The following is a 25,863-nucleotide window of genomic DNA, read 5'->3' on the forward strand; positions in this document are numbered from 1 at the left end:
GATTTTAGAAATGGGCTATGTCAGATGCAAGGGAGGGCACCAGGAGGAGGTCTCTTGTTGTCTGGTGCGCTCCCTGGGGCATTTGGTGGGCCGCTGTGAGATCCAGGAAGCTGGACTAGATGGGCCTGTGGCCTGATCCGGTGGGGCTGTTCTTATGTTCTTATGGGAGCAGAGCGAGCTACCCACCACTCGTGCGACTGACAGGTTGTTCCAGGGAACTCGCCTGGGGGGGGGGTGTTTTGAGCCCGCCCCTCCCCAGCACTGTCCGCCTCCTCCTCCCAGTCATCTCGCAGGCAGGCAGAGAGCGGGTGTCATCCCCGATCCGAAGCGGTGCAGACTCTTCCTCCTGCCGCGCTCTCGGAGGCTGCCTCTGGCCGGGGCTGGGAGAGCTTTCCTCGGGAGAGAGGGGGAGCAGCGCGGCTGCGCCTTCCCCGGGGCAGCTCCACTACCCCGGGGCGGGCTGCAGCCATGGACCCCCCTCCCCGCTGAGCGCCGCAGGGGACGCGGGGCGCTCCGCGATGGCCCCCTCGCCGCGCAGCCAGCCCCGCAGGAGCCGCGGCCCCCTGCCCCCGAGGGGGGCTCCGCAGCTCGTCTGAAGGGCGCCGCCAACCCCCGCCATGGCCCTCCTGCTCCGGCTCCTGTCCTCGCTGCTGCTCTTCACCCAGCGCCACACCTGGACCAGGTGAGTGGGGGACACCCCGGGGGGGGGGGGAAGGTGCTTCGGAGCAGACCCGCAGCGCAGAGAAGGACGTACTTCGGAATAAGCCCCCTGGGGACCCAGTAGGGCTCGCTCCGGAGTAAGTGTGCGCAAGCGGCCAGGCTGTGCACAAGCGTGCACAAGAGTGTGCACCGGCTGTGCGCAAGTGTGCACAGGCGGCCAGGCTGTGTGGGGGAAGCCCCGCTGAACAGAGGGAACTTGGGCTATCACCCTCGCCACGCGCACTTCCCTGGGAGCAAGTCCCGTTGAGGTCATTGGCACTTACTTCTGAGTAGACACCCCTAGGTTGAGGCTGTTTCTCCCGGAGTGAGCAGGCAGCTGTGGCACTTCTCTGACCCCCCCCCCCCCAATGACGTTCTTCTGTTTAGCCCGCTGCAAACTCTCAGCTCGTCCTGGGGCGTCCAGATCCAGTGGCGTAGCTAGAGGGGGTGCCAAGCGCTAAGTTTTGCAGGGAGCCTCACCGCAGCGTGTAAGCTGCCCTCCCCTTTGGAGCCATTCCGGCCGGGGGAGGAAACGAAGGCGCACGTTCTGAAGGGGAGGGGGCCGCTTGCACGCTGCGGTGAGGCTCCCTGGAAAACTAAGCGCTTTGCACCCCCTCTAGCTACGCCACTGAGAGGGAGACATAAAGGCTGGGGATGAAGAGGGTACAGTTTCAGACCTGGCTAGTAGTTCTCTCTCTCTCTCTGCATCTCCTACAGCATCATCCCATGCACATCTACTCAGAAGTAAGTCCCGTGATAGTTAATGGGGCTTACTCTCAGGTAAGTGTGGCAGCCACAGATCCTCTGAGCCTGATCTTGTGCCTATGGTCTCTCTGAAGTCAGCTGGGCTTCCTCCCAAGTCATGTACAGCACACCCCATTCCTTCTGCGTGGATTTGGTTGGCTGGCTGGCGCATCTCCTGTTTAGACCTGTCCATCAGCAGTCCCTACTTTGCAGGGGGAAAATGCTGGGCTGTGGGGAGAAGATCCCTGTGGTTCTCTTGGCGTATTTACCCAGAAGTACTTTCCACTGAACCCAATGGAGCTTATGCTCTGGCATTTCAGCCTTGCTCTCGGCAGTCAAGGAGTCTCAACTCCCAGTTTGAAACCTGCCATTGGTCATTGGTGGCTGTCCCCTTTCTCTGGTCAGAAGGATGGCGGGCAAGGAGGCACGCAACCTTCCCCAGGCAAACAGCATCCATTTCTGGACCACTGTGTTCCCCTGAAGGAAAGGCACTTTTCACATTCTCCGAGCAAGTGCTTTTCTTATGATCGATCAATGTATGTATTTTTAAAAGCATATTGTACATGTGTACATATGAAGAGCTTCCCTGGGCTTATGCCTATAAGATGGGACCATTATTGTGACATACAGTACGCTGTTCTTTTTCTTATGGAAATAACATAGGGTAAAGTTTGCCCCCCCCCTGCACTTTTACCTCTTATTTGGTCCCCCTCCCATATTTTTTTTAGTGCTGCCAATGATCTATAGATGCACAGGGGATTGGACAGAGAGAACCTTGCATATACGGAGACACCCTATGTGCCCCACATTGGCACATCACTTAGAGGGCTCAGCTGAGCGATGGATATCACTTGAAAGTGGGTGCAGATACAGCAAGGATTTTTTCTCCAAACTTCACTGTTTTCCCCTTAGCTTCTCTGTTGCTCCCCTGATCAGGGCCAAAGAGAACAGGGGACTCGTGCCTTAGGTACAATACTTTCTTGAGAGTAACATCCCTGGGACTTCTGAGTAAATGTGCAAAGAATCAGGCCCTCCTTATATTCCTGAGTGGTCAGGTGCCAAAGGAGAACTGGGCCTGCTTTTAAGGGCAAAATGCTATGCAACATTGTCTGGAAATAAGTCCCAATGAAATTTAGTGAGGTTTGCTTCTCCTGCATTTGATCAGGCCATTCCCTGGTGATCTCTATCTCTAGTGATCAGGTGCCAAATGATGACAGGCAACCTGTGCACCTAAGATGCAACATTTTCCTGGGAACAAGCCCCCACTGAATGAAATGGGGCTGGAAGATCCAGGTTCCAATCCCTGCTAAGCCACGAAGCTACTTGGGTGACCTTGGGCCAGTCTCTGTCTCTCAACCTCACCTACCTCACAGGGTTGTTGTGAAGACAAAAGGAGAGAAAGAACTATGTACACTACCCTGGCTTTTATGCCACCCTGAGCTCCTTGAAGGGAGGGCAATATAAAAAGGTGAAAAATGTAAGTAAATAAAAAAGAGTAGTAATACCCACGTCCTTCGCTGTTTCAATGTTGGGCTGTTCTGTTGCAAAAATATCTTTCTTTTTGTGATTGGAGCTTTCAGCGAGACACAGTTGTTGTACAAGTCATGTATTTTATTTAAAGCAGCATGTAGGATGAGTTGCATTCATGATGGCCTGAACTTTACGTACAGCACAAGCCTATGCAAGTCTGCTCAGAAGTTCTGTTTATTTCAGTGGAACTTACTCCCAGGTAAATGTGTATGAGACTGTAGCCTTCACCTGACTGTTCCCTGGCTGTTTGGACATTACAGTGGATCAGTTTGCCTCTTGGGTTTGTAATGGAGGAAGCTGTCGAAGAGAGTCAGATCCTTGGTCCGCTTGGGTCATTGTTCTTGACAATGAATGGCAGCACCCCTGAAGGGTTCCACAGGGGTCATTCCAAGACCTAGCTGGAAATTCTGCCAGGGCTTGAACCTGGGACCGGGCTTACAAAGCACGTGATCTGCCCCTGAGGTGAGGAAGGGCCTCAGCTAGCAGTAATAGGCATGCAGGAATATACATGTGCAAGGTCCTTTGCCTCTAATTCCACAGGCCTACAAAATTGAGGGTCAGAAAAGTTTTTTCCCAAACGTTATGGTGGTTTGATATGAATTTGGGGTGCCGATTCCCAAAATGGCATCCGTTTTGCCCTATCACGTCTAGTTTGGGAGATATAGTATAGCCTCATTAGTGAAGGGTTCAAGCAGCTTCCTCATGAGGAAGCCTACACTATAGCTTCCTCGTGAGGAAGCTGCTTGAACCATTCACTAATGAGGCTAGACTATATCTCCCAAACCTAGATGTGATAGGGCAAAACGGATGCCATTTTCTGGAATCAGCACCCCAAATATACCCAGAAATTGGTATAACGTTTAAGAAAGCAAAATGTGTGTTGGCCTGTGTTGTTAGCTGCATAAATGGATGACCCGAGGAGAAGAGGGAGACAAATGCCTCCCCATAAAACTTGGGGCCCCTGCCTTCTATTCTTTCCCCACAGGCCTGGACCCTTATGAATTTGATAACTTCCTTAGAGTTCTTTTCTTCATTAGCATTGTTCAGTCAATAGACTGTATGTTTATAATGTGTGTATAATGATAGACATATGGCATCAATACTGTTGGCAACCTTCAGTCTCGAAAGACTCTGGTATCGCGCTCTGAATGGTGGTTCTGGAACAGCGTCTAGTGTGGCTGAAAAGGCCAATTCGGGAGTGACAATCCCTTCCACACTGGGAGCGAGTGCAGTCTGTCCCTGGTCTGTCTCCCTGGCTATGGGCCTTCCTTTTTTGCCTCTTTGGCATCAATATACTATATATATTCGCCGTGGCCATGCTTCCATTTCTGTTTAGGATAGGCCATTAATCTGAAATGGACCGTTATTTTACTTTCAGAAATGTAAGGTATGTAACAAAGTTTGCCCCCTTGCAATATACTTTACCCTGTCTTTGCCCCCAATATATACATGCATATATATACACGCAAACTTATACCCCCCTATATTTTTCCCCTGATTCGGTTACTGGTTGGTTGCGTCTCTTCAGAAGCTGTTAACTAGGCAACAGCTTTGTGTATCTATTCTTACACTAGGAAGATCTGGAGGCAGAGAGAGGTTTGATTATGCAATGAAATTTGGGAGGGGGTGTCAGCGCATCTCTCAGCACTAAAAACAGCCTCCCAGATCTCACCACCACCACGGAAGATGATTGCGATATTAATATACAGCTTGGGGTTTTATTTTATTTTCATTTCCAGGCTACAAGAAAAAGGAGGAAAGTGGGGGACTCCCTGATGATGTTGAACTGGCATTAAACGCCACACTTTTTGGGGTGGGTGGGGGATATATTTTGGACTTAGCATCTGCATTCGCTTACTGGGAAAATGTTTCGTTGTCACTTTTCACGATGTGAAGCTGTGGGTGAACAAGAAAATCGCGTGACTTTAAATACATGACTTTGATCGGGCCAAAAAGCCAAACGTCGCTGCACTCCCTGACCCTCCAGAGCGCATTGTGCTGTTCTCTGCTGTGTCAATCCTCTTGGCTGGTAGATCAAGAACAATGTGCAAGTTTTGTGCTGGTAGGGTGGGGGGGACTTCCTCCCCATTTTCAACCAAGAGCCCTGTTAGCACCCTCAAGGCAAACTGGTTTATTTCAGTGGAAGCTTTTGAGGCTTGAGAACCACTTCATCAGTTGTAAGAAGCATCAGACTCATTTGGCAGGTATATTGGATACATGGGGGTAGAAAAAACAACAACAAAGAACAGTAGTGAAGAGTTGGGTGAAAGGACTCTGTGATTGAACCCTCAGTGACTGTCCATTCATGACAAGAGGATCTGCTGGTCAAGTGGTCTTCCTGGCTGTGCTGAGCTGATTAACTACCATTTTGAGGCCGGAAAAATGGTTTCTGCTCTAGTGATTTTCAATCACAAAAATGGTTGGCAACCTTCAGTCTCGAAAGACTATGATATAAGCCTACAGCACCCAGTATTCCCAGGTGGTCTCCCATCCAAGTACTAACCAGGCTTGACCCTGCTTAGCTTCTGAGATCAGAAAAATGGTCCGCAGGTGTACCACAGGAGTTTGGGGGAAGGTTTGTTTGTTAATAAGGCCTTTGGGGATGTGAGCCCCCTGCTAGCCATGTTGTCAAAAAACTGATGGTGTGTCTTGGCAGTTTTAGTGCCTTGTCAGTGTGCCTTGAGATGTAAAAAGCTGGGAACTGCTGTGCTAGAGCTTAGGTTGCTGCCAGCCTGCCACTGGTGGGACACAAATCGGTCACAGAGTGCGGGTGCGATTCTTATTTGAAGTCAGTGCATGAGATATGAAGTCCAGTACTAATTTACGTTGGCAATAATGGGTGATAATCCACGTACTAGTTGCGTGGAAGGGGGGGCTTTCCCCCCTTCTTATGTATGAGAAGTTGATGCCCAGAATCCCTCTTCTGTGTAACTTAAAGGCCTGCTCTTGCAGAGAAGGAAACTGTGTTAATTTATCACAGCAAAAACAACAGAGGTTGTTGTGAGCCCTCTCATAAGAGAGAAAATTATTGTGCGATCATTTTTAGTGGACTTCAAACTGGAGATATTTACATAGCATCCTCAATGTGCATGGTACATCACCATAGAAGAGAAGTCTCTGCCCTGAGGGGCTTGCAATCTGAGAACAAGTCCTAGGCAGAAGTAAGTCCCAATGAGTTCAGTGGGGATTTCCTCCCAGGTAAGCATGTACTGCAGCCTAAAATAGGCACAAGGGAAACAACCGAAGAAGGGGTGGGAATGCTGCTGAGAAGAGGAGGATGGTTTGATTAGTTCCTGAATGTTGCTTTAGGCTGAGCTGCAGAAGGAAGAGGGTCTAAGGAGTACTGACAAATCTTAAGGTCTCTGTGCTGGTTGACTTGGAATAAAAAAGTCAAAATGGGGTACATAAGAACAGCCCCACTGGATCAGGCCATAGGCCCATCTTGTCCAGATTCCTGTATCTCACAGCGGCCCACCAAATGCCCCAGGGAGCACACCAGATAACAAGAGACCTGCAAGGCCTCCTGGGAATTGTAGTTTAAGAACATAAGAACAGCCCCACTGGATCAGGCCATAGGCCCATATTGTCCAGCTTCCTGTATCTCACAGTGGCCTACCAAATGCCTCAGGGGGCCCACCAAATGCCTCAGGGGCTCACCAAATAGCTCTACTGTATTGAAAAAGGTCCCAAATAGTGAGCAGCAGGTTTTTCAATCCCCCCCCCATTATAGTGCCAGATACAGTGGCGTAGCTAGAGGGGGTGCAAAGTACTAAGTTTTGCAGGGAGCCTCACCGTGGTGTGCAAGCAGCCCCTCCCCCTCCCCTTCAGAGCCATTCTGGGCAGGGGGGAGCAAAACAGAGGCTTATGTTTTGCTCCCCCCACCTGAAATGGCTCCAAAGAGGGAGGGGCCCCTTGCAAGCCACAGTAAGGCTCCCTGCAAAGCTTAGTGCTTTGCACCCCTTCTAGCTACGCCACTGGCTGAATGTTAAACACAATAATGGGGGGGAATTGTCATCTTTGCTTCTGTCACCCCATGGCCCTCTGCAAACTGTCTCGCATATAGCAGAGGCTCATCTCATTAAATCTGTGCAAAATCTTTTGCACTCCATTTTAAGGTGACAGACACTGGAATTTTTCAAAGATGCCCACCTTCTCTCCCCCCCCCCCCATTTTTTAAAACCCGAAGCCTGAAAAAGACATGATGAAACAAGATTAAAGTCCACCGAATCTTCTGCTGTTTCCTTAAGATGCTTTGTTATGTACAGGGGCCGATTCCTTTGGACCCAGCAACTGCGCTCTTCCTTCACCCACGTAGTGGCTTCAGAACCCCTGTAGAGAGGTGATTCTCACCTTGACTGACTGCCTTTGTTCAGCGTCCCTGAGCACAGTGCCAACTGCCCCACTGAGGTTACTTTATCAAGTTTCGCCCTCCCTCAGACCCACCATGTTCATCATTAGCCTTGGGTCTCCCCTCCTCTTCCCGCCATACCTTGCTGTTGCATTCCAGTAGCCAAGGCCTCAGGATGTTGTCCAGTATCCAGTCAGGCTGTGCAGTTGACCAAGGTGCAACTTTTGCCCAGAGTGCCAGCCGAACAGCTGGGCAACACCCTGTGCCTTACAGTGGAGCTCTAGAGCTGGGTGGCCTTGTCATGCAGAGTGAGTTCATGATCTGACTGTGGCTGCAATCCTAACCACACTTTCCTAAGAGTAAGCCCCATTGAACAAAATAGGACTTATTTCTGACCTGGTTAGGATTGTGCCCTATATGTATTTGTGCCCATTCTGTAGATGGGGAAGACTGAGGTTGGGAGGGTGTAGTTTGCCTAAGGTCACCGAGTGTGTTCATGGTAAAGGAAAATCCTGATTCTCAGCTCAGTGTCTTAGCCCCTGCAATATACACCAACAGATGTATTCCGCATTAATGCTCCTGTCCTAAATGTGTATTGAAAGGAACCTATGAGAAACTACTCAGTTATGCCCTCTATTATTATTATTATTATTATTATTATTATTATTATTATTATTATTATTATTATTATTATTAACAGTATTTATATACTGCTTTTAAACTAAAAGTTCACAAAGCGGTTTACAGAGAAAAATCAAATAACTAAATGGCTCCCTGTCCCAAAAGGGCTCACAATCTAAAAAGATGCCAAGGAATACCAGCAGACAGCCACTAGAACAGACAGTGCTGGGGTGAGGTGGGCCAGTTACTCTCCCCCTGCTAAAAAAAGGAGCACCCACTTGGAAAAAGTGCCTCTTACCCAATTAGCAGGGGTTATGGCACTTATGGCACTCACAATATTTCTAGTATATGAGAATACAATCAGGCCATAAGGGCAGCTGTGCAGAAAAAGAGGGGATCTATGACATTTAAGGGCCCAATCCTATTTGACTTTCCAGCACTGATGCAGCCTCAATGCAGCCCCAACGTAAGGGAACAAATGTTTCCTTACCTTGAGTAGGTTTCTATGACTGCCTACCACTACCATAGGATACAGTGCACACCCCATTGGCACAGCGATAACAGCATTGGAAAGGTGGATAGGATTGGGTTCTAAGTATCTCCATCGCATCTTTCCAGTGTGTCTAAGGTAGCTAACAACATATGAGATATTGCTGGGGGGGGGGGGGAAATGTGAGTATCTAAATCACCTTAAAATCAAAACTCATCACAGAACCAAAAAAGAGGGAAGGGGCAAAAAGTTAAGCCTGAGTAACCTTGTGTGAACAGTTGTGATTTTGAGAATAGTGATGGTAACAAATCCCCTGATTGGGCCCAAGATTGTTTGAGAAAGAGGCTGAAGAAGAGGAAGTGGATAGGAGAGTGATGAGTTCGATGCTCTCCTCTTTTCTTTGCTTCCTCCTATTCTCCATCCCACTCTCCTTTTTCAAATCTAGCAAGTGCACAAGTTGGAGTGGGGGTTGAAGTGGATGCCCCAGCCCATGCCACTCTGTTGCCTGATTGAGAGCCCAATCCTAGGCTTGTCTACTCAGAAGTAAGTCCCATTATAGTCAATGGAGCTTACTCCCAGGGAAGTGTGGATAGGATTGTAGTTGCAATCACCTCAGTTGACCTCATTTACGTTTGGGCTCTGTCAACTCCTGGGCAATAGCTTTAATAATAGAAATACAGTCTCACCCAGCCCACTTGGAAATGTTCAGCAAATTAAAAATGAGCCATTCACCTCCCCTGGTTTGTGGCATCACAGTCTCTTCCTCCAGAACTTGTCTGGATGTGTACAATGTATAATTTGTTACATAACTTTATTTCATTCGCGGATTGATTACCTAGTTACTGGGCTATAAACCTGCAATTACATGTTAGGGAAGACATGTTCGTTTGAGAGAGAGAGAGAGAGAGAGAGAGAGAGAGAGAAGTTATGCTCAGCTCCTTGAGATTTTAAAATCCTTCTATCAAATTAGTACAGATTGGTTACCCCCCAAGGAAAACTGCATTTGGATTTAAGGTCAGATGAAGTGCTTTTCTCCCTAAGGGGGAAACTCTCTTGAGGACAGGTTCTTTGGAGAATATGACATGTAGATAACATCACATGGATCACGATTCTTGTGGAGGGGAAGGGGAAAAGAAAAAAAGAAAAAACCATAGGAAGTGTTCAGCTCTCTCTCTCTCTCTCTCTCTCTCTCTCTCTCTCGCTCGCTCGCTCGCTCTCTGCAACTTAAATCTTAGGGCTCCTTACTTTCAACAAACTAGACTTTCACCCCATGGAATGTTATTTAGCTTGACGGTTATGGTTAGAAAAGACAATTGTTTCAGGATCGGCCCGTCCACGAGGCAGACTAACAGTCCTAACCAGCACTGATGCAGTAAGGCCAGCTCAGCCACGCTGCATGCTATGCTGGAAGTGAGCGGACTGGGGGTCTCCTCAAAATAAGGAGAAGCCTTGCCCCAGCGAAAGCCCCAGCCTGTGCAATGGGTCTACCCTGACTTGTGCTAGCAAAATTGCCAGCACAAGTCTGAGCAGCCTTGAGTTGGCAGATCTCACCTGGGCCTGATCTGCCCGCTTCACCCTGTTTTTGCCATCCCCTGCCCAGTTTTACCACCTCCCTGTCTTCCCCGTCCCTGCGCTGCTCAGAGCATCTTTTACCTGCTCCAGTGTGTCTCCCTCCTTGTACTGGCGCCGGCGGGATGGTGCAGGCCTACCTGACAGCAGCCCATCTTTTACACCAGCATTTCTCAAATTGTGGGTCGCAAGCCAATTTCAGGTGGGTCACATGTCACCTAGCTCAGGTGCCATTGAAAATGCAGAGCTGAAAATATAGGGTGCAGAGATGCTGGGCGGGATGGGCTCCAGGTGGGAGGGAGGGCTGGTGCTTTGCCTTGAAGGGGTGGGAAGATGGGATGCTGGAAGGGGAGAGGGCTGTGTGGTTGGAGAAGGATCTGGGTTGTGCTTTCACTTCTGAGCCGGAATGCTTGAATTCCCAGCTATGCAAAACAACAGCAGAAGCGCACTATGTAATGGGAGCTTTGGCGACGGCGGCTTAGGTTTGAAGCCTAAATTGATGGTGTCGCTTCCAGCCATGACATCACTTCCAGGTTAATGATATCGCTTACAGTGGGCCTCAACAAACTACCATTCAAAAAAGTGTGTCGCGATGCTAAAACGTTTGAGAACCACTGTTCTGCACTGTCACAACATGCTTTACAGCACACCTGTACCAGCAAAGAGGAAGTATAGGGCTGTGCCTTTCTGTCCCTTTTTTCGAATTCAGTGAGTGCAGGAGGAAGAGGCAGAGAGGTGAGTAGTAGGGAGATACTCTCTAGCCAGCTAGTTTCTTCTCCTCCACTTCCCCTACATTCTCCGCCTCCTCTTTAAAATCCGGTGAGGGCAGGAAGGGGAAAGCAGTCGACTCTTTGTACCTGCTGCATCCATTACCCGGTGGTGCATCAGCATTTGATTCACCCTGGGAGGCATTTGCCACTCTGTCTGAAGCGCTAGAAGGTCTCAGACTGCCCTCCCTTGTCTGAAACCCTGAAGAGCCTGCTGCCACAGAAGTGGAAATACTAGATATCTATGGAGATACTAGTGACACAGTATCCCCAATTAGGGATTGAGTACCAGGGATGGGAAAGGCATCTAATGAAGACCCTGTTCACTCACCTTGCAAATTCCACCTTCAAGGGCCTCCAAATGGCCCAAGGTTAACTTTTCCTGCATATCATGATGGGCAACCGGTTGCGAGTGCGAGTCTTTCTTCTCCACTCTGTGCTTTGGAGCAGATCTGTTAACTACACAAGGCCATTTTATTATCATCGAACAAGCTGATGGATGCCAAGTCCCCTCCATACAGTGGGATTGTTTTTTTACCTCATGGATCATAATATCGTAGCATTATGGTTTACGTGGGGAAAAAAGAGAAATCCAATTAAAACGCTGAAGCTTATGCTTTTATTTAATGCTTACTTAAAACTCGACCACTCGTTGGAGCTGCGTAAAGAACTGCGTGCACTGCAGCTTCACGGCCCTTTGCAAAATGCAGCCGAACGCGGCTTGTAAGAATTCTATGCCATGTCTTTGCATTTTTTTCAATTTGGTGTTACGCCGGCTTTCACGTTCGTGTATGTATATTGATGCAAGTTTCTAGTCCTCCGGATGCTTTTGAAAAGGTCTGTTGAAGTTTGGAGATTTGTCTGTTAGCAGCGCTGAAATCAAAGAGGACTTCTGAAAATGCAGAAATGAACTTCCTCTGTTCACGGATGAACAAGCGTTCTCCTTGCTTTTACATATCTGTATGTCAGGTTCTTTGAGGGGGAAATTGGTACGGTACATTAAAGAAGAGCCTTCAACAATGTGTTACAGTGCAAGCTGGTTTAAAGGTAGGGGTCCTTGAGAAAACAAGGGCATTGCAGGCACACGAGGAAAAAAATTGTAATCGGAACGTATTTAAAAATCTTTAACCTCGCTTTTCTTGCCATGTAACAATGCAAAGCAGCTTGCGATACGAGACAAGCTGAGACGGTAACGCACTGTAAGGAGCAACAATTTAAAACGCTGCCAACAGCCAAGTCGTAGCAATGAAAAAGACATAGCAGAAAGCCGAAATTGTGGCATGTAGGCAGTCATGTTGGGGAATACACATATTTTTAAAGAAGGAAAATAATGAGACATCTTTTTCTGTTGGTGTGACAAATTTGCTTAGCCTTTGTTTTGGGGTGGTGTGATGCTCCGTATCCAACCCCCTTCCCTTCTTCTGGCAAGCAGTAGTATTCCATTCTTTAATTAAAAATAGAAGCATAATCTCTGACATTTGTCATAATAGGCATCTTTGAACATGTATATGTGTGGTGTTTTTTTAAAATCAAACCACGTCTGTTTGCAGATAATTGTCACGTACCATCATCAACCTTTTTGACCGACGGAAAGAATAAGGCTTTGAAAACTCATGAATAGAGCCGTGCAAACAGCAGAATTGCGTCGCGGAAGGGCTTTGATGTTTTTGAGGTTGCCCGTGAATTAAGCCTAATGCTTTTTCAATTACATTTCAAAATATAGAACATATTTACGGGGAGCTTCACTTAAGAGTCAAGGATGGCAGATGGACGGGATACGTGCGTGGTTTGGGATTATCCTTTAGGGCGACACAGGCCAGAATGTATTCAATGACCCTAGGCTGCCTTTGTGGCAGTTCTACAGAGGGTGCCCTTTGGGTGGGAAGAAAATGCATCCAGCCTTGTTGTTAGGTGAGCATGCCCTTAAATGTTTAACAGATGACAACAGGGGCATGCAGGACTGGCCCATCCATGTGGCCAACTGAAGTAGTTGCCTTAGGCGACCGACTAGTGGGGGGGCACTCAACTTTCTCCACCTACTTGTCTCTACTGCTTCTCCTCCTTCTTCCACTCCCTGTGTTGGAAAAGGAAGAGTGGGTCAGAGAGAAGAAGGGGAAATATAGAGGGGAGAAGAGCGAGCTAGAACATTGGAGAGTAGGAGGGGCAGAGACTGGCACTTAATCGATAAGAGAGGCAGCATTAGACGTGCCACGTCAGGAGGTCTTGGGCCGACCTTGGGGGCATGCTTGTGGAACATGCCTATTTTCATATTAAGGATCGCTCCCTGAGTTGCCCTCTTTAAAAACAATAGTAATATTTAGAATTTGTGTAGTGCCTTTGGGTGTTTAAAGTGCTTTACATTAATGGTTGTATTAAAGTCCTTGCAAAAACCCACTGAAGGAAGTATTTTTGTCCCATTTTGCAGATAGGAAGGCTGAGGCTGAGAGCATTTTGCCTGAAGCCCCCCTGATGGGTTCATGGCATCCAATCTTTCTGTGCTGCTACTGGTAGTTTCTAAAATGGCACCTTCCCGGCGGTGTGTAGTGCCAAGTACTCCCCCTTAGCTGATGACGTGCACAGATGAACAAAAAAAGAAGGCAGCTGGAGCATCTCTACACAACTCTCCCCTCTCCTCCTCTTCCTGCACTCACAGGATTGAAAGAGGAATTGAGGGGTCAGCACAGACAAGGAAGTGAAAGAGAAGAGAGTGGTTGACAGGTGATGTAGCCCACTAGGGGAGCCCTCAGTCCCTTGCTCCAAACAACCTGACAGCCCAGCCCTATCCAGCTTTCCAGCACTGATGGAGCTGTGCCAAAGGGGCATGCACTGTGTCCTGGGGGGGGGGAGTCACGGAGGCATCTGTCATGAATATGTACAGTTTAGGCCCAGTAACATGCAAAGCCTGAACCAAGCTAAAACAGTAACACAGAAGTGGCTTGCAGTCCTAGCTGCTAAGAATTTACAACTCAATGGAAGGTGATTATGTAGCACCTAGGCAGCCAGAAAGATGCCCATCAAGGATGGAACGCAGCTGTAGATCTCCAGGGGAGAGGGAATTGCTGAGAGGGCGAGCATCCAGCCCCACTTCTGGAGGACAGGGTCTTTTGGTTTTTGTCTCTTGGTGAGATAGGTGGTGGGTGCACATCCTGCCCCGCCAGGACCATGTGGCCCATAGGTAACTGGGCCTGAGGATCTACAAAAGAAGCTGACCCAGGTGAGAGTCAGAGAATAATAGAGTTAGCCAGTTAGCTTTATTATTTTGTGCTGATATGTTTCCTAGAGGTTTTTATGCCTCTAGCATTTGCTGCCTTTGTAACGTTTTGTAACCCTATGTACTTAATAACGTAAAATCTTTTTACCATGTTGGTTCATTGTCTGTTGGGGACAAAGGTTCAGAATCCTGCCTAGCCGTTCAGCAAGCTACCAAAAATCCTCATTGTGGACTAGTAACTTGAGGACTCAGACTTACGTAAAGAAAGTGCTCAGTGCCTACAAGGGCTATAGTTAAGCCTAGAGGGTCTCAGTTTCCCTGGACTGAGACACTGGCTCTTACAGGGTGGTGGCAGTACTACCGAACAGGGATCTTTGAGGGCTCTAGGGTTCAGAACCAACAACCCTGAGCACCCAAAACCCTGGGAGTGTGAGACCAAGTGTACGACAGCCTCAGACTGCATTGCAGCTCCATCACCTTCTCCATGCAGCTGAGAAGTTAGTGAGGATTGAGCCAGTCTGCTTCCTCATGCATGGACCAGTCCTGCACACAAATCTTGTTCCAGAAATCTTTGCAGCAACCCTATGAGCTAATATTATTACCCCCATCCCCAATACTGCAGGTGGGAAGACTGAGACTGAGAGAGGGAGTGACTTACCCAAGGCCACCTAGCAAGTTCATGCCAGATGGTCCTTCTGTGTTACTTCCCAGTTCCAAAGTGGCCCTTTCAGGGGCTGTCTGTGTCCAGTAAATTGGCCACTTGTTATGTCTCTGCCCTGCAAGGAACCTGGCATCCTAGGAAGGGTCAAGTTTTGAGCATGTTGCTTTTATTATTCCGGATTAGAACGTGGAGCGGGGATTACATGTGCTGTGAAGTGTAGAGAATTCATACATTAAAAAAAAAACACAACCCAAAAACCTAAAAAACAGGTGGATGGGGAAAGCTTAGAAATATAAAATGTACAGGATTTACATTTCATAATCCACCCCTAAGGAAGTTAACCCGCTTTCGTTGAGTTGGCATTTCTGTTCACTCCTTTGGGATGAAAGGTGCTCCGTGAGACAGGTTATTCATTTGTAAAAATCAAGGGTCTTACAGCAGCATTTGATGAGGGGGAGAGGAAAACACCATTTAATCTCCCGCCTGCGTTTTGAGATAAACAGGGAGCAAAGTTGACAGCAAAGTCTTCAAGAAGTACTTGACAATCTTCCTCTCTCCCCCCCTCTCCCCCCTCCCCACTCCCTCAAGCTGGTCTTGCATATGGCAAGTTCTGGCTCCTGACCAACCACTCCTTTGGTTAGACAGATGGCTGGGTAGTAGTCCAGAATGGTCTACTGATGTCTCATCAGTGGGAGCTGATGGGTAGGAGAAGGGCTCCTGATAGCTGGGAGTCTCCACAGAGAGACTTGGAATGAGAGACCCAGCAGAGTGGATAGAGAGATGCTCTTTACACTCTCACAGAACACCAGAACCAGGGGACATCCACTAAAATTGAGTGTTGGGAGAGTTAGGACAGACAAAAGAAAATATTTCTTTACTCGGTGTGTGGTTGGTCTGTGGAACTCCTTGCCACAGGATGTGGTGATGGCTTCCTGCCTGGATGCCTTTAAAAGGGGATTGGACAAGTTTCTGGAGGAAAAATCCATTACGGGTTACAAGCCATGATGTGTATGTGCAACTTCCTGATTTTAGAAATGGGCTAGGTCAGAATGCCAGATGCAAGGGAGGGCACCAGGATGCAGGTCTCTTGTTATCTGGTGTGCTCCCTGGGGCATTTGGTGGGCCGCTGTGAGATACAGGAAGCTGGACTAGATGGGCCTATGGCCTGATCCAGTGGGGCTGTTCTTATGTTCTTAAACTACAATTCCCAGGAGGCCTTGCAGGTCTCTTGTTATCTGGTGTGCTCCCTGGGGAATTTGGTGGGCCGCTGTGAGATACAGGAAGCTGGACTAGATGGGCCTATGGCCTGATCCAGTGGGGCTGTTCTGATGTTCTTAACTACAATTCCCAGGAAGCCTTGCAGGTCTCTTGTTACCTGGTGTGCTCCCTGGGGAATTTGGTGGGCCGCTGTGAGATACAGGAAGCTGGACTAGATGGGCCTATGGCCTGATCCAGTGGGGCTGTTCTTATGTTCTTCGCTTGAAGGAGGGACGGCCCATCTATGAGGCCAAATGAAGCAGGAGCCTCAGGCAGCAGATGGATGGGGAGTGCTCATTTCTCTCTGCTTAGTTGCCACCACTGCTTTCACTCCCTGGGTTGGGTAAGGAAGAGAGGAAGAGGAAATGTGGAGGGGAGGGGAGTGCTGAGCTAGAACATAGGAGGGTGAGAGGAGCAGAGGCTGACGCATCGTTGGGTAAGGGGGAGCAGAAGTGGATGGAAACAGCACTCTCCCACCCTTGCTTGCCTGCAGCTGGTATTCACTTGAGTATTTAGGTAATGCTTTTTACTTGTTCCTTTAAACCCTTTCTTGAAAACCCAGCTTTTCCAGGAAGGTTTGATGCTGCTGCAAAAATGGTAGAGGATTCATCTCCATCCCACCTTCCCTCTTTCTGTTGCTTCTTTTGTCTCAAAGTCCAGATCAGGGGTGTCAAACTTATTTCATACAGCAACCAAAGAATGGCATTCGCCATGCCTGCTGGAGGTCGTAAGTGACATCATTAAGCAGGAAGTGAAGTCATTCAGCACGTCATGATAAGAAAATTAGCACTTTTTTTCTCGCTTAGGAACTCATGAGTTGCAAATGACAGGAGAGAAAATACGCAAATCTTGATCGTTTTTTTCAAGGTATGGGAGAGCCCAATTAACATGCAGGCTGCCCTTTCCGCGGTGGCACCCCTCAACAGCTGAGAGCAGCTGATGGTGGTGCCAGGAGAGCCCAAGGGCCAGATAAAATGTTTCTGAGGCTGCATCCAGTCCGAGGGCCTTATGTTTGACACCCTGATCTGGATTGCAAGCCTTTTGGGGGTGGGGAATTACTTTTGCACTCTGTGGAAAGCTCCACACACTGATGGTACTATATCAATTGCAGAAATACTTCGGGGGTGCAAAGGCTGTGGGCCCGATCCTATGCTACCAGCACCGCCCCTCTGCCGGTGCTGAGTGTCACAAATGTACCATAAAGCATACCTGAGACACTCACCGCTGGCTGGTGCTGGCTCAGTGCCCGTCCACACTGAGCCAGTGCCAGCTGCGGTCCCATTGCATGCCAGCTGGAGCTAGTCCCTTGCGCTGGGTGGTGGAGAGGTGAGCAGGAGTGGGAGAGGCATTCTGGGGCGGGGTGAAGGTGGGCTGGGGGGAGGACATGGGGCGGGAATGGCCCAACACGGGGCCGCTGTACTCTGTGCCAACTCAACAGCCAGTGCATACTTGAGTAGCCCCATTGTGGGACCTTCTCCCTTACCTGGGGGGAAGGAGATGAATGTCCCCTTCCCCGTAGGAGCTGACAGCAGTTGCCCTGCAGCCACTGGGTGCAGCGGCAGCCATTTTTGCACCACTGCCGCTCTGGGCACTGGGCAGCTCGGGTTTGGGCTGTGTGTCTCCAATAATCGGATCTGGTGTATGGCACCTACTGTTACGTAGCTCCTTAACTATATAATATATAGAGGTGTGGTGTGTGTACACACACACAGAGTCACTTTCCCGTGCTGCCCTTTTAGTTTCAGTGCAGCAGTCTCTCAGAAAGCCCCTCCCTTTGCAAAAAGACAGAGTTGAACGGCCTGCATGCCATGACTTGCTCAGCCTTCTAATGGGAGGGGGGAATAAATGTCAGGTTGAAATTTACACACTTGAGATTCATCTCCTTTTCTCTTTTCCTCTACCTTCCTTCCCACCCACCCACCCCCCCAATATCGCCATGGCTGCTGCCAGCTTTTCACACAGTAACTTATATTTTTAAACAAAATTTGATCCAGTGATTGAGTCGTGATGAGTCATTCATCTTGGGATACGTTTTCCCATTTAGGCTTGCCATAATAGGTATGGGGCCAAGATTGGGGGGGGAATAGTTGGGCTGCCTTGTTTGTCTTGCTTTAAAAAGAGTTAAAAAAATTGTGATGGTGATGATGATGATGATGATGATGATGAATATTTAACATTTTTTTCATTTTTCAACAATCAAGATAGTTCTCACAGAGGTTTGCATAACAAAAGGAATGAAAAGATGTTCCCTGATGCAAAAGGTCTCATGATATAAACTCAAAGGAGACTCAAAGGAGACCCTGGCAAATAGTCCCTGGAAAGGATGCTATGCTGGGGTGAGTGGAGACAGTTGTTCTCCCCTTGCTAAATATAAGCAAGCCGCCACTTTAAACGGTGCCGCTTTACCCAGTGAGCAGGGGTTTTTATGCAGCACTATGGATATATATATATAGTGTTTTACATGTACAAGGTCTTTGTCCCTTGGAGGTTTCAGTGAAGGAGGACACAAAGACAAAGAAGAAAGTAGGGTTTGTTCAAACAAACCAGGGTCCATCTATTGTTTCATATCCTAACTTGTTAACAAACCACACTTGGAACAAACCATGGTTTCCTGAGCTTGATGTTCAGGAAACCATGGTTTATTTTTAAAAATGAGTGTGGAAACTTTTGATGCCCTCCCTTTGCGCATGAAGGGATGGTCACATGAACCACTGCCTAAAACTCACTGCACTTTTACATTTTCTACCTCGTAGAGAAATCCACACCCTGCCCCATAACTACTACCTGCTGCCATGTTTTTCTGGCAGCCATTTTGATGGGAGAGCAGATTGCCAGATGAGAGCTGGTAACTCTACTTGGAGCAGACTTTAGCAAGAGGGAAGGATAATTGACGTTGCTGTCTTGTTTTTATGTCATGAGCCACCTTGAAACCTATAGGGTGGAGAAGTGGCACACAAATGACTGGTAAAGGAAATCTCAAAAGGAAAATAAATGACTCTGTCTCAGGGTCATGCAACAAAGCAAAACGGTTTGGAGCGGGTGTCAAAATGCCTTCTGATAGGGTTGATTACAGTGACTCTGAGAGCTGAGCAGTTTTGAATCCCGGGTGCCACTGTTACCCTGCACATGCCCAATCTCATCTGATCTTGGAAGCTAAGCAGGGTCAGGCCTGGTTAGTACTTGGATGGGAGACCGCCTGGGAATACCGGGTGCTGTAGGCTTATACCATGATCTCGGAAGCTAAGCAGGGTCAGGCCTGGTTAGTACTTGGATGGGAGACCGCCTGGGAATACCGGGTGCTGTAGGCTTATACCATGATCTCGAAAGCTAAGCAGGCTCAGGCCTGGTTAGTACTTGGATGGGAGACCGCCTGGGAATACCGGGTGCTGTAGGCTTATACCATAGTCTTCCGAGACTGAAGGTTGCCAACCACAGCTGAAAAGGCCATGTTCTGACGGTGGCAGGACACAGAGAAAGGCCTCTTGTGCAGATGTCCCGAATAGAAAAACAGGTTCATGTGGCAGAAGGTGGCAGTAGCAACCCTGGCTTCTAAAGTATCCTAGGGCAAAAGCCTTTCAAGGACTCTGCAGTGATGTGGGTCTCCATGCTCACACACAAGTGTCTTCTGGCTATCGCCTCATGGTGATGAGAACCAGTCAGCCAACAGAACCTGCAGCACCAATTGCAGTGATGGGGAACACTTGCCTGCCTGCTAGCCAGTTCCCATTCTGCTTTCCTTGCTAGGCACTCAGTGGGGAAGCTTACACAGAGGCTATAGGACTTCCACAGCAGCAGGGCTGTGGAGAGGGTGGGGTTGACAAGGGACAATTTTCCCAGTGTCCCAAGAAGGGCTGCCACCTGACCTGTGACAGTATCTGGAGATGGACCTATCCTATGGGAACCAATCGAGAACAACCAGTTCAGCTTCCAAGTACACCGAGGCAACTGGGACGCTTTGTCTGAAAGTAGAGAAGATGGAGGAGGAACATGCATGCAGGTGCCAAAAGAGCACCTGCCAAAAATCTATCCCAGGGATGGGGCACCCACCCTCTCTGCAACTCAGGAAAGCAGCACCAGCAGCAAGAGACCCTTCCTGGTTCAACAGTCTGCCAAGCCTGGATGTGCATCCTGGAGGATGTTGTTGGCATCCTTCAGTCTCGGAAGACTATGGTGTCACGCTCTGAATGGTGGTTCTGGAACAGAGTGTCCTCTCCAGTGTGCAAAGCCTGGGTAAAGTAGGTATGGAGGATAGGCTGTTACCCATGCAGCAAATCCCCCCTCTCCACGTCGCTGAAATGGTCCAATGGAAAGGCAGAGGCCAATGGAGGATGATCCCCTGGCAATTACCCCGCATGGCCCCATCTACGGATTCACACCTGCAAGGTGGCCCTTTAAATACTTAGTTCCCAACCACTTAAGGCTTTCAAGGCCCTGCCTAACAAGCGCTCCATTCTGAATAATGCTCCGTAATGAATTGGGAGCTAATGCAGGGTGAACCACAATGGAGTTGCATTTTTTTATGCCATTTTATATGGCACTGTGTAAAGCACGAGAGGACAGATCTCTGCTCAGAGCACTAATGAAATGTTGCTGTTGGGCAATAGGGGGAATCCCACAACATCAAAGTGGCTCTGCCTTTTTGACATCTCCATTAATTGCAGCCACTGTTGTCTGTGTTGCTCAGAACTTGCCTCCACAGACCGAGCTGTTCCATGTTCCACTTGGAACCTGCTTCCACAGGGTGGGTGTGGGGGGGTCTGCTCCCCACATCAGAGCATGATTGCCGCTCTTTACTTCTGGGGCGTAATGTGGATCGCTCCACTCAGTGCAAATCCTGGCCCGGAGAACTTAAGGGGGGTGTTGTGCCACTTTTTGGGTCAATGTCACATGGAGGGGAAAAAGAATGTCCAGGAAAGTTACATAAGTCCCAAGGAAGGAGATGTTTATAGGATATTAGACTACAGGCTTTCATCAATATTTAACAAGATTTCTCTTCGAATACCAGCTATATTTCTTACTCATTTTGCAGCCTGTTGGGAATGGCTGTACCAGATTTGCGGGTGCCCTCCTATCGCATATCTGGGTTACATTTCAGGCAGCTCTGGAGTTTAACCCCTGACTGGTTCTGAGCTCTTTCTTGGTTCAGTTAGTAGTTTTCTGTTTTAAGCAATCGATTCGACAAAAATACCCCCAAATATAGGATTTTGCACCTCTTGAGCAGACATGGACAGAAGGTAGATATGAATGTATAGTTGATGGCTGAGGGCCCAATCCTGTTCAACTTTCCAGCACAGGTGCAGCTGCAATACATATGTTCCCATACTTTGAGGGGGCCTCTGTGATTGCCCCCACCACCTCAGGATGCAGTGCGCATCCCATTGGCACAGCTACACTGTTACCAAAAGGGCTGTTTTGTTTAGGGGGAATTATTACACTACCCTTATTGGAACCTCAGGATCGCAGGCTGGATAACAAGATGGCGTAATGCAGAGAAATTCCCTTTAGCTTAAAGAGGAGACTGGGAGAAAGATAACTTTTTAATGAAAGATTATAGCTTTATTACAAAAGCACAAAGGTAAGCATAATGCACATGGGGAAATGAGTAAGTATATGTTTCTTGGTCCTAGTACTTGAATCCAGTGTACCTAGCTTTCATGGTGGTTGCATGTAAAAAGTATTTGGTGCATCTGAGGCAATTAGAAAAAGGGAAAGGTTGTAGGGAAGGATTTTAGGGGTCCCTGGTCTGCCAAACCCAGTTGCTAACTAAAGATGAGGAGAGAAGGGGAGAAAAGGGGGGAAGAAGGGGAAAAGTTCCAGACGCCAGATAGTTACCTGTCTTGTAGAGCAGTTGGATGGGGGGGGAGAGTCCTGTGTGGAGGACCCTCTGACGCAACACAGATGTGTTGTATCCTTGGAGGGGGAGCCAGAGAGAGAGATGTGGGCCAAAGCCCTCTCTTAAAAAGGGGTTTTCTGACTCTGCTGAGCTGAGTGGTAACTTCCTTACCACTATCCAGCAGGGTAAACATTGAAAAGATCAGGATGTCCCTTATCAGCAAAATTCAGTGGGGTCTAATGGCTGGCTTCCTAGCTGGGGGAACTTAAACAATACAATGAATGGGCAACCCAGGAAGGCAGTTCAATTTTGCAATTTTGCATCCACTTAAGCAGTGATTGTGCTAAAACAATACCATGAATACAGTAATGTAGGAGACTGGGTTAAAACAATACTGTAGGAGACACTTAAACAATAATGACCTAGGGAGGTCGACTTAAGATGCCAGACTTCCTCCGATAATGTGTTTGCATAAACAGTGATTGGATTAGGAGACACTTTTGCATAAACAGTGACTGGGTTAAAACAATACAATGAATACAGTAACCACATGGAGGTGGAGGTTGTGCAAGCTTGTGGCTTGACCAGAGTTTTGGAAATTTGGCCTGTGTGAGAAGTTTAAGCCTGCATGGTATTTTAGTCCATAGTAACATACCCAGATATAAAATCACAACTAAAAGGCAAAAGGGGATTTTCACGTAACAACACCGGTACTGGAAAATTGAATAGGTTTTGGCCCTCAGTGATTTGTGTTGGACTGACAAAGGGTCATGTTCAGCTTATAGTCTGCTGATGGCCTAATTCAGTAGGGCAGTGGTTCCCAAACATTTCAGCAGTGGCGTACCAAGGTCATTTGGCACCTGGAGCCCATAAGTTTTTGGCACCGTCCCCCATGACAAAATTATTTTCAGAAATAGTTGTGACACGAAATGATACTAACTTTGTATATTTATATTTGTATATTTACATATATTTATTTTTGTATGTTTACATAGAACTTTGGAAATTTGCATATAGAATCCGCTCCCTTGAAGCCTTGGTGGCCGACCTGGAGAAGCGCAGGCAGCCAGAGGAGGACCGTGGGGAGACTTCTGGGGACGATCAGGCTTCGTCCCAACCTCAGGCGTGCAGCTCCTCGGCTGCCCGGGTGGGAAGTCTCGGGACTGGAGGACGTCATCCTGGAGAGGAGGGAAACAATCCCCTAGGGGGGACCCCTTCTCCAGGGGATGGGCCCGTATCCGAGCGCACTCGGGATACTCCTCGGCGGGAGGGGGGTCGGGGGCTTCTTGTAGTGGGGGATTCGATTATTAGAAACATAGAGAGGGGGGTTTGCGACGGATGTGAGGACTGCATGGTGACTTGCCTGCCTGGTGCGAAGGTTGCGGACATCACTTCTCGTCTAGACAGGCTGGTAGACAGTGCTGGGGGAGAGGTAGCGGCTGTGGTGCATGTCGGCACCAACGACGTGGGCAAGTGTAGCTGGGAGGTCCTGGAGGCCAAATTTAGGCTTTTAGGCAGGAAGCTGAAAGCCAGGACCTCAAAGGTAGCGTTCTCTGAAGTGCTACCTGTTCCACGCGCAGGGCCAGCTAGGCAGGCGGAGATCAGGGGTCTCAATGCGTGGATGAGACGGTGGTGTAGGGAGGAGGGGTTTAGATTTGTTAGGCACTGGGGAACGTTTTGGGACAAGCGGGGCCTGTACAAGAGGGACGGGCTCCATTTGAACCAGAATGGAACCAGACTGCTGGCGCATAACATTAAAAAGGTGGCAGAGCAGCTTTTAAACTGATCCCTGGGGGAAGGCCGACAGGAGCCGAGGGGCATCCGGTTCGGGACTCCTCATCCCTATGGGATGAGGATGGGGAGGTTAGAGAACAACAAGACAAAGGCAGGGTAGGAGAAGAAATTGGGAAAGGTAGGGAGATGGGATGTGATAGACAGTTTGGCACAATGAGAGGATGCGGGGACAAAGGAGCGAATAAGCAGCCCATCCTGGGGCATTCCGTGTATAAATGCTTTTATGCGAATGCCCGAAGTCTACGAGCAAAGGTGGGAGAACTGGAATGTCTGGTGACAAGGGAAAATATTGACATAGTGGGCATAACGGAAACCTGGTGGAATGCGGAGAATCAGTGGGATACCGCAATCCCGGGCTATAAACTCTACAGGAGGGACAGGCAGGGGCGTGTTGGAGGTGGGGTGGCCCTTTATGTTAAGGAAGGGATAGAATCCAGCAAAGTAGAGATTGAAGGTGGGTCCGACTCCACCATAGAATCTCTGTGGGTTAAATTACCAGGCTTGAGCAGCGATGTAATACTGGGGGTGTGCTATCGTCCTCCAGACCAGAAATCTGATGGGGACCTTTAAATGAGGAAACAGATCAGGGAGGTGACAAGGAAGGACAGGGTTGTAATCATGGGGGACTTCAATTATCCTCATATTGACTGGGTCAATTTGTGTTCTGGTCACGATAAGGAAACCGGATTTCTTGACGTGCTAAATGACTGTGGCTTAAATCAGCTAGTCACGGAGCCCACCAGAGGACAGGTGACTCTGGATTTAATTTTGTGCGGTACGCAGGACCTGGTTAGAGATGTAAACGTTACTGAGCCATTGGGGAACAGTGATCATGCTGCGATCCGTTTTGACGTGCACGTTGGGGGAAGAATACCAGGCAAATCTCTAACAAAAACCCTTGACTTCCGACGGGCGGACTTCCCTCAAATGAGGAGGCTGGTTAGAAGGAGGTTGAAAGGGAGGGTAAAAAGAGTCCAGTCTCTCCAGAGTGCATGGAGGCTGCTTAAAACAACAGTAATAGAGGCCCAGCAGAGGTGTATACCGCAAAGAAAGAAGGGTTCCACTAAATCCAGGAGAGTGCCCGCATGGCTAACCAGCCAAGTTAGAGAGGCTGTGAAGGGCAAGGAAGCTTCCTTCCGTAAATGGAAGTCTTGCCCTAATGAAGAGAATAAAAAGGAACATAAACTGTGGCAAAAGAAATGTAAGAAGGTGATAGGGGAGGCCAAGCGAGACTATGAGGAACGCATGGCCAGCAGCATTAAGGGGAATAATAAAAGCTTCTTCAAATATGTTAGAAGCAGGAAACCCGCCAGAGAAGCGGTTGGCCCTCTGGATGGTGAGGGAGGGAAAGGGGAGATAAAAGGAGACTTAGAGATGGCAGAGAAATTAAATGAGTTCTTTGCATCTGTCTTCACGGCAGAAGACCTCGGGCAGATACCGCTGCCCGAACGGCCCCTCCTAACCGAGGAGTTAAGTCAGATAGAGGTTAAAAGAGAAGATGTTTCAGACCTCATTGATAAATTAAAGATCAATAAGTCACCGGGCCCTGATGGCATACACCCAAGGGTTATTAAGGAATTGAAGAATGAAGTTGCAGATCTCTTGACTAAGGTATGCAACTTGTCCCTCAAAACGGCCACGGTACCAGAAGATTGGAGGATAGCAAATGTCACGCCTATTTTTAAAAAGGGAAAGAGGGGGGACCCGGGAAACTATAGGCCGGTCAGCCTAACATCTATACCGGGTAAGATGGTGGAATGCCTCATCAAAGATAGGATCTCAAAACACATAGACGAACAGGCCTTGCTGAGGGAGAGTCAGCATGGCTTCTGTAAGGGTAAGTCTTGCCTCACAAACCTTATAGAATTCTTTGAAAAGGTCAACAGGCATGTGGATGCGGGAGAACCCGTGGACATTATATATCTGGACTTTCAGAAGGCGTTTGACACGGTCCCTCACCAAAGGCTACTGAAAAAACTCCACAGTCAGGGAATTAGAGGACAGGTCCTCTCGTGGATTGAGAACTGGTTGGAGGCCAGGAAGCAGAGAGTGGGTGTCAATGGGCAATTTTCACAATGGAGAGAGGTGAAAAGCGGTGTGCCCCAAGGATCTGTCCTGGGACCGGTGCTTTTCAACCTCTTCATAAATGACCTGGAGACAGGGTTGAGCAGTGAAGTGGCTAAGTTTGCAGACGACACCAAACTTTTCCGAGTGGTAAAGGCCAGAAGTGATTGTGAGGAGCTCCAGAAGGATCTCTCCAGACTGGCAGAATGGGCAGCAAAATGGCAGATGCGCTTCAATGTCAGTAAGTGTAAAGTCATGCACATTGGGGCAAAAAA

The 25,863-nt window shown here is 48.5% G+C and overlaps 2 protein-coding genes and 1 pseudogene across 2 annotated transcripts in view; 2 read left to right on the plus strand and 1 right to left on the minus strand.

Moving 5' to 3' along the window:
• The window catches only part of CFAP74 (cilia and flagella associated protein 74), a 123,123-nt gene extending 122,504 nt beyond the window's left edge, over positions 1–619 (minus strand). The window contains 1 exon segment of the mRNA XM_066637397.1: positions 475–619. Within this exon segment, the coding sequence (XP_066493494.1) occupies positions 475–619 (145 nt within the window).
• Positions 618–25,863, plus strand: part of GABRD (gamma-aminobutyric acid type A receptor subunit delta) — a 42,793-nt gene continuing 17,547 nt past the window's right edge. Inside the window, exon 1 of the mRNA XM_066637399.1 lies at positions 618–682. Within this exon, the coding sequence (XP_066493496.1) occupies positions 618–682 (65 nt within the window). The remainder of the gene's footprint in view (positions 683–25,863) is intronic.
• Positions 18,999–19,118, plus strand: LOC136660719 (5S ribosomal RNA; annotated as a pseudogene).

Source organism: Tiliqua scincoides, chromosome 9 (genome assembly GCF_035046505.1).
Source record: "Tiliqua scincoides isolate rTilSci1 chromosome 9, rTilSci1.hap2, whole genome shotgun sequence".
Classification (NCBI taxonomy): Eukaryota; Metazoa; Chordata; class Lepidosauria; order Squamata; family Scincidae; genus Tiliqua; species Tiliqua scincoides.